Raw genomic sequence first — 8,084 nt, 5'->3', positions numbered from 1 at the left:
GTGAGCTCACTGGCGCCCTCTACCGACCTCTAAGTTAAACACACACACAAACTCAGACAGACACACACACACAGATAAACTCACAAACGGACAGACAGACAGACACACACACACAGCTGGACACATGATACACAACACTACTGAATTCTCGAGTGTTGAGTTTGTTAAACGTTTGTTTACTTTTTTGAGATTTGTGGAAGAATCGGCTCTTTGTAACAGCCAGATGTAAATAAACAGGAAAGACTTCAGGACAAAGTCTTTACACTTTGTAGTTTGTGAGTAAGATGAGCCTTTTTAGCTTATTGATGGTTTACAGATGCCAGCACACACAGTGCGCTCAGGCCAGACACGGTCCTGGCATTTGGGTTAGAACTAAAGAAAGCCGGCAGGAAAACCACATTAGATGCTTAGAGGATATCAAAATGGCTTTGAATCAGGAGGGATGATCCGTTGTGTGTTCACAAAGCCCCTTGGACACAAGCCAATGACTGATCACACAGCTACAGGTCACATGGCTGTCTGATGATTACAGACCCCACAAACACAATGACCTCAGTTTCCATCACTGTTCATGTTCCCAAGAGCATTTTAAGATGTGGGACAAAACCAAGAGAAAGCGATACAGGCTAAAACGCACATGAAAACTGGAACTCGCTCGTTTCTTGGACGTTCTACAACATCAAGGCATAACTACTGAGGGATGAATAGGTAAAAAAAATTATCTAAGTGTTTACAAAACTGCTGAACCACTTTGTGACACATTTACAGGGAAATAGGAATTCATCAATAAAGTGAATGCCAACAAACATTTCCAGCACGTACACACTTTTTTTATTGAGAAAAATATAATTGCATTATAGTGCATTTTAAGAGCTCGTAGAGTAAAAGTAACACCGACGATTGTACAACCGACTGTACGAACACACCTCGGTCTCTGACCAACCCTTCAGTCCTAAAAACACAGAGATGATTAGAAAAGTGTCCGAATGCACGATGGCTCTATGTTTCAGTGCTGCGTCCTGAAAGACACTAATTTCGTACGTGTGTGATACATGCTGCAGTTTCTCTAATCACAAGCAACTTGTGACATTGCACATTGGGTCATTCTCCAATTCGCCATGACCGTATGCCTGTGTGTGTATGTGTGTGTGTGTGAGAGACAGGGGTCATAAATAGACAAAAACGGTCAGGAAATTCCAGTTAAACTCTGTAGACCGCTCTGTAGACTTGTTTGACCACTTTCTAAAACTATCAGCAACACACCGTCCTGTAGCTTAAACATTCCTAAAACATGGGTTTTCTTGACCTCAGTCAAAATGGCTTTGATCTTTGATCAAGCTCGATAAGTTTGGGACACACCCAAATGCTTTTTTGCATTTCAGCATCACTCCTCTTCTTCACTATTGCTTCTCTTTTATCTCTTCTTCAAGGTCTTTTTCAGACGACTCCTTCTCCTCCTCTTCTTCTTGTTCTTCTTCTTCAGACGTTTCTGCGGCACTGCTTTCGGTGTCGTCTTCTTCCTCTCTATGTGCGCAAAACGATGAGAAAATGAGACAAGAATCACAAAATAAAACGTGTTACTGAGAACGACAGGTTACCGAAACACCCCAGTAGTCGCCTAGCAAACTCAAATTGATGAACACCGTGAGTTAACAGTGAAGTGTTTCTTCCTACCGCAGTGGTCTGTTGAGGTTCATACACTCCCTCCCAGAGTCCACATCAAACGGATCTGTGACAAACACACACACGTGAGCAAATATTAAACACTAGTTTATTAAACTTCTGTTATTTTAGCGCTAACTTTCATTACATGAATCCTTGAAGCTAACTGGATCAAAGAATTTACCAGAAACTTCTCATTAGGTCTTTTAACCTGACAAGATCCTTAAAAAAAAAAGATTGATTTGTATTCATCTGCCCATATGCAGCTAATTATCAAACAGAGATGAAATGTATTAAAAGTACATCAAAGTGATGTAAATATGTGCACTTCTGAGTTAAGAGGAAAGCCAATGAAGGTGTGTCGGGGTTGAAACCCTCCCTGAACCATGCAGAAAAGCCTTACCTAATTCCTCCTCCTCTACAGGAGTGGAGGTGAAGTACTCTTTCTCGACGGTGAGCAGCTCCGCCTCTGATTTGCAGGTGGCGTACTGCTCTAGGAGTGTTTTATTCAGCTTGAGGAAACCCAAACCCCACTTAAACTTCCTTAAGAGGAGCACAGCCAGGTCCTGAAAACCTAACACATACACAAACACACAATGTTAGCACCTCAAGCTCATCTTCTAGCCTTTATCGGTGACACTTCTTTTCCGTTGATTGACGTGTGATGCGTTGTTCATAGCAACAAAAGGACAAGTAAAAGGTAGGGCTCTAAGAAAAAACAAACAAACAACGACCAGGTGATTACCTACAATGCAGAAGGTGGCTGCAAAGGCCTCGACGCAGCTCAGCTTGCACGGCTTGCCGTAGTTCACTGGGTTTGCCGCCACTAAATAAGGTAACAGCCTTGGGTGCGAGCCGATCATCTTGCTGAAGGGCGTGTCCTCCAGCCGCGCCCATGAACAGTCGATCACTGCAATTCCTCCCTCAGCCACGATCTCCCTGATAAACACAGATCGATGTGATGAAGGACAGTTTGTGATTCATCCGGCACAATTCAAATTCCCCTGAGAGCAGTGTTACTTGGCTGTGTTTAGTGATAGTTCAGACAGAACTCACCTGTCAGCAGGTGTAACGTATTTGATGCCCATGGGACTGAGGACAAGGCCATTAAAGCGCTGGTTGAGTCTGAGGCAGCGCACCAGGCCTTTCCGTGCAAGTTTGCGTCCAGTACAGCGCTTCGGGTCACAATGACCCAGTTCCCACATTGCCAGAGGACAAGGCAACTTCACACTCACTCCCGCCTCCTCAGACTCTGCACTTTTACTCGCTGAAACACACACACACACACACACACACACACACACACACACACACACAGTTTTTACAACGTTTGTAAGCTATTTTCGTTCACATTAACACTAAACATTATGAGGGATGTGGTAGCCTGGTGGCTAAGGTGGTCCCCACTGCTGGACCCCTGACTCACATGTATAAAGATCTCTATGATGAAACTGATTCTATTAGAAAACCCAATTTACACTCTACTAAATATTTTTGGATCACGTAATTGTCACACAACAATAATTGGAAAACAGAAAAGACAGAAAAGGAAAGATACACAAGGATCTGATGCGTGCACACACACTCAAACACACACTCTCAAACAAACACACGCACACACACTCAAACACACGCACACACACTCAAACACACGCACACACACTCAAACACACACACACTCTCAAACAAACACACGCACACACACACACTCTCAAACAAACACACGCACACACACTCAAACACACACACACTCTCAAACAAACACACGCACACACACACACTCAAACACACACACAAACAAACATTTTCATTTACAGCATTTAGCAGACACTCATCAATTTTTATTTCGGTTTATACACCTGAGCAATTGAAAGTTAAGGGCCTTGCTCAGGGGCCCTGCAGTGGCAACTTGGTGGACCTGGGATTCGAACCAATGACCTTCCGATCAGTAGTCGAACACCTTAACCACTGAGATCTCTCAAACAAACAAACACACACTCAAACACACACCTTCCAAAACCTCGTGCATTTCTTCTGTGAACGTTTCCAAAGACTTTCCTTTCATCTTGTGTCGCTTGTCTTTGCCTCTGTTGGTTTGTCGCTCGAGCTGTTTTTTTCGCCCCATTGCTAACACTAACGTCACGAGACAGAACCGGTGACTAAAATACTACACCGTTACTGGATAAACCTTTCCTAATGACCACTAACTCTTCTTAACGACGCCCTAACGCGTGTACACTAAAGGCGATCATGTTTTAGTCCAAATTAAAACTTTCCATTTTGTTCAACATGCTAACAAAAGTCAGCTAACAGATTTGAGCGACTGAATGTGACGTAACATGCTAACATGCTAACATCCGAGACGCTAGCGGTAGAACCAGAATGCCCGGATGTGAGCCTGGATTCTGATTGGTCTGCAAATCTGCTATTGCTCTATACACTACATTGATATGAAACGTACCATAAACACACAGACAACTCATTAGGATGTTATTGTTATCAATAACAGTTATATTATATTATAATAACTGTTGGAAATAAAAATATATTTTGTATGTTAAAAACGCAGCTTTCTATCGGATGTCTGTTAGCGTCCTGATAACACTCGATGCTTCCTTCACGTGCTGTCGGATTTACTGTGACTCCGTGTTTACGAGTTGCAGCACACAAACTCCTGTATTCATTATAACCGGTAACGATTTTGACACACGATTTATTATCTCATACGAAATGACTTGAAGTACTTTACGTGTTATAAACATCTGTACAACAGGAGCAGGTTTATAAAGATTGACACGTTAGTTCCGAATAAATGAAACCACAACATTGTGCAACGTTTCTACACCGAACGACGAACACGCCTTCGGGTCACGTGATTAACACAGAGACAATATGGCGACAGTCGGTGAAACAGAAACGGAAGTCCTGTAAACAGTGTTGATTTTCTTCTCAAAACAAACGAATTCCTGCGGTTATGATCGAGGTATTTATTCGACAACGTTTGCCGTTGCTGGCATGCTTGGGTAAGTCCTGTGTAATGAGACTATATAGCGGTTTTGTGCATTATTAGGACATGAGGTGTTGGATCCTGTCAACCACAACAACAACAACAACAACAACAACAATAATATTAATAATAATAATAATAATAATAATAATAATAATAATACTTTGTTCCAGTGGCATTTGTGTTGGGGGGGAAGATGAAAATCGTGGAGGAACCAAATACATTTGGGTGAGTTTATTTAGCATAAACTTTTCTTAAGATTTTGTTGATGTCTATCAAGTGACCAAGTTGCCTACAAATGCAAAATAATAATAATAATAATAATAATAATAATAATAATAATAATGTAAAGAATGTCGTTTGCATATGCAGCTGTAGATGAGACAAAACATTTGCACTTCCCATAAAAATGTAAAGCCTGTAATGTATAATTGGATTTAGGTGAGGTTTTTTTTATGGGTTTTATGGTTAGAGAGTTTGAATCCTAACCCTAAGGTTGTGGGTTCGAGTCTCGGGCCGGCAATACCACGACTGAGGTGCCCTTGAGCAAGGCACCGAACCACCCCAACTGCTCCCCGGGTGCCGCAGCATAAATGGCTACCCACTGCTCCGGGTTTGTGTTCACTGCTGTGTGTGTGTGTGCGCACTTTGGATGGGTTAAACGCAGAGAACAAATTCTGAGTCTGGGTGACCGTACTTAGCCTTATGTCACGTCAGTAATTCTCCCTGGATATTCTTGAGCTGCGGCTGTAATCATAAAGACTCAAAGCCTTGTGCTCCTTAACAATCTGCTCCTACTGAACACTCTTATGAGTGCCCTTTGTGGGAATGTTAAAAGTGACCCCTTCGGGTCCAGAAACAGACCAGAAAATCATCAAGCAAGGAAAACACTGGTTTCCTAAAGATACTGAGATCGGGTTTTTTTTTTTTAATATGTCTCTCTCTCTCTCTGTCTCTGTCTCAGGTTGAATAATCACCTGCTGTCACAGGGCAGCCAGCTGCAGGGCCGAGTCTCTCCGTCTCCCATCTCTGGTCCTCCTCATCTCTTCCGACTGGCAGGAAAATGCTTCAGCTACACAGAGTCCATGTCAGTAAAGTTCTAACTGTTACAATAAAAATCTCAGTGGCATTGCGATGTGGATTTATATGTTTCTTGTGTCTGGTCTTAGGTACAAATATGACTTCTGTCCGTTCCATAATGTGACGCAGCACGAACAGAGCTTCAGGTGGAACGCCTACAGCGGAATACTGGGGTATATATACACACACACACACACACACACACACATCTTATGATCTAAGTAGAAAGGTAAATATAGCCAAGTAAAACGTTCTGAGCTTGTTAGTACATTTTAATAATAATAATAGTTTGTGTGTAGGATCTGGCACGAGTGGGAGATTGAGAATAACACCTTCATAGCCATGTGGATGAGAGAAGGAGACTCCTGTGGGAGCGTGAACAGACAGACCAAGGTGTGTGTGTGTGTGTGTGTGTGTGTGTATAAATGTGTGTGTGTGTGTATAAATGTGTGTGTGTTTGTATACGTGTGTGTATAAATATGTGTGTGTATAAATGTGTGTGTGTGTTTATAAATGTGTGTGCGTGTGTATAAATGTATGTGTGTGTGTGTATGTGTGTGTGTGTGTGGAGGTCGGTCTTTGATCGTCACCCTTTGGTCATGTCTTTGCTAAAGCGATCTAGACTTCAGCTCACTTTAGTTACTCAGATAAACAAAGACACTTTTAAAATGTTTCTGACTTAATGTTCTCTTTCAGGTCCTTTTCACGTGCGGGAACAGCAGTAGGCTAGCACGTGTTTCTGAGCCAGAGACGTGTGTGTACTTCCTGACATTCGAGACGCCACTCGTGTGTCACACACACTCCCTCCTGGGTAAGTGTGTGTGTGTGTGTGTGTGTGTGTGTGTGAGACTTGTGGTTTTTTTTTCTTTTCTTTCCTCATCATATGTAGCAGGGAGAATGTTGGAGAAATGATGGAGCGGTGGATGGTGGTTCATCTTAATGACTGTGTGTGTGTGTGTGTGTGTGTGTGTGTATAGTGTATCCAGTGCTGAGTGAGAAATTACAGAAAGAATGGGATGAGATTGAGCAGGCTCGATACGAAGAGCTCATCACTAAACAGGTGAACCAAACACACACACAGACACACACACACACACACACACACACACACACACACACACACACACACACACACACACACACACAGTCTTGTTTTATTGTCCTCTTTTTGTCTTTAGGGCTACAACAAGATGCTGAGGGATATTTTTGAAGAAGCCGGGTTTCTGCAACCGCCACATCGACAGCAACAACACACGCCGAGCCCGAAACATCAAAACCTGGAAGAGTGCACACGGGTATGAGTGCCCACGTGTGTGCTGCTCACAAAAGATGTGTGTGTGTGTGTGAGAGAGAGAGAACGGAATATAACGGTGTGTGTGTGTGTGTGAGAGAGAGAACGGAATATAACGGTGTGTGTGTGTGTGTGTGTGTGTGTGTGAGAGAGAGAGAGAGAACGGAATATAATGGTGTGTGTGTTGACAGGAATTTGAAAAGCAGCGTGATGAAATCGAGCGACTGCGTTCTCTGCTCAGCCGACACAACGTCTCATACCAAGTGGACACTGGTGACACACACACACACACACACACACACATAATAACACTAAACAATGTGTGATCAGTGATAACAGGTACATTTGTTTTAATGTCATGGCTTTTAATCTAAGCCACGCCCACTTTCCTCTGTCTTTTGCAGAACCTTCAACCTCTCCCCCACAGGACCAGCGCCTCAGGGGTGATACAGGGATCCTGGATAATCTTTAGTACCTGCTGACTGCAGGATTTGTTGTTGTTGTTGTTATTGTTGTTATTGAGTTTACCCTAAAGAATACGATGATGTCATTTTTAATTAAACAACGAACACTGTAAACAAACCCAGTACAATGTTTCGTTCATTCTGGTCTACCTGCGCTGGGCTGTGAACCCCACTGCCGTTCTGCCGGCACTGTGTGGAATGTTCTTGGTTTCGTTACTGGGCGTCAGTTACAACGTGCGTCTTCGCTTCCCTCACTTTCTCCTGCACTTCTTTGTTTATTTCTCGCTCTCTGACCATCACGCCGTTCACCATTTTGTCGCTCGCGTCGTCCGTATCTCCGTCCTCGCTATTCGGATCGTCGGGTTGCCAGGTCTCCTCCTCTACCACGGTTTCCAGCATCTTCTTCTCCACGCTGATTTCCGCTCCGCCTGCGTGCGAGAACTCCGGCGTCCGTGTTTGTCCTTCGGCGCCTGCTTTGTTCTGAAAGTACGACCGGATGTCAGGAAGGACGATGTTCAGGATGTTGGTTTCTGCTTGGATCTTGGAGACGGTGCTGTATTTGTCCCTGATCTCTTCGATC

At 43.4% G+C, this 8,084-nt stretch overlaps 3 protein-coding genes across 5 annotated transcripts in view; 1 reads left to right on the top strand and 2 right to left on the bottom strand.

Annotated features, from left to right (window-relative positions):
• Positions 1-808: 808 nt before the first annotated feature.
• On the bottom strand, positions 809-4,046 carry tsr3 (TSR3 ribosome maturation factor). Its single transcript, XM_027161006.2, has 6 exons — positions 3,673-4,046; positions 2,719-2,929; positions 2,408-2,601; positions 2,066-2,236; positions 1,675-1,729; positions 809-1,524 (listed from the first exon to the last, which is right to left on the bottom strand). Exons 1-6 carry the CDS (start codon positions 3,785-3,787, stop codon positions 1,401-1,403), a joined length of 870 nt encoding a protein of 289 aa, XP_027016807.2. The 5' UTR covers positions 3,788-4,046; the 3' UTR covers positions 809-1,400.
• A 477-nt stretch (positions 4,047-4,523) lies between these two features.
• On the top strand, positions 4,524-7,626 carry gnptg (N-acetylglucosamine-1-phosphate transferase subunit gamma). Of its 2 annotated transcripts, XM_027161005.2 has the most exons (10): positions 4,524-4,685; positions 4,843-4,897; positions 5,634-5,756; positions 5,839-5,922; positions 6,049-6,142; positions 6,446-6,560; positions 6,727-6,809; positions 6,928-7,044; positions 7,232-7,313; positions 7,445-7,626. In XM_027161005.2, the coding sequence occupies exons 1-10, from the start codon at positions 4,637-4,639 to the stop codon at positions 7,510-7,512; spliced, it is 870 nt and encodes a 289-aa protein (XP_027016806.1). In that variant the 5' UTR covers positions 4,524-4,636; the 3' UTR covers positions 7,513-7,626. The 2 variants fall into 2 exon arrangements, with proteins under 2 accessions (XP_027016806.1, XP_047667023.1); XM_047811067.1 differs by lacking the exons at positions 7,232-7,313; positions 7,445-7,626 and having other exon boundaries at positions 6,727-6,830; positions 6,869-7,017.
• The window catches only part of LOC113652088 (MAR-binding filament-like protein 1), a 5,702-nt gene continuing 4,984 nt past the window's right edge, over positions 7,367-8,084 (bottom strand). For both annotated transcript variants that reach the window (XM_027161002.2, XM_027161001.2), the window contains exon 8: positions 7,367-8,084. This exon is cut by the window's right edge and continues 406 nt beyond it. In XM_027161002.2, the coding sequence (XP_027016803.2) occupies positions 7,718-8,084 (367 nt within the window). In that variant the 3' untranslated portion in view covers positions 7,367-7,717.

Source organism: Tachysurus fulvidraco, chromosome 3 (assembly GCF_022655615.1).
Source record: "Tachysurus fulvidraco isolate hzauxx_2018 chromosome 3, HZAU_PFXX_2.0, whole genome shotgun sequence".
In the NCBI taxonomy this organism is placed as follows: Eukaryota; Metazoa; Chordata; class Actinopteri; order Siluriformes; family Bagridae; genus Tachysurus; species Tachysurus fulvidraco.
The sequence above is the reverse complement of the archived record's forward strand: the minus strand, read 5'-3'. Positions and strand labels throughout refer to the sequence as shown.

What these genes read in the sequence shown, in the direction of transcription:
- tsr3 (XM_027161006.2), bottom strand. Translation starts at nt 3,787, where the DNA reads ATGGGGCGAAAAAAACAGCTCGAGCGACAAACCAACAGAGGCAAAGAC. An exon ending in AATGCACGAGGTTTTGGAAG is followed by an intron (nt 2,930 to 3,672) that starts GTGTGTGTTTGA and finishes TGTGTGTTTCAG; the next exon opens with CGAGTAAAAGTGCAGAGTCT. An exon ending in AGCCACCTTCTGCATTGTAG is followed by an intron (nt 2,237 to 2,407) that starts GTAATCACCTGG and finishes TGTATGTGTTAG; the next exon opens with GTTTTCAGGACCTGGCTGTG.
- gnptg (XM_027161005.2), top strand. Translation starts at nt 4,637, where the DNA reads ATGATCGAGGTATTTATTCGACAACGTTTGCCGTTGCTGGCATGCTTG. An exon ending in TTCAGCTACACAGAGTCCAT is followed by an intron (nt 5,757 to 5,838) that starts GTCAGTAAAGTT and finishes GTCTGGTCTTAG; the next exon opens with GTACAAATATGACTTCTGTC. An exon ending in AAGAGCTCATCACTAAACAG is followed by an intron (nt 6,810 to 6,927) that starts GTGAACCAAACA and finishes TTTTGTCTTTAG; the next exon opens with GGCTACAACAAGATGCTGAG.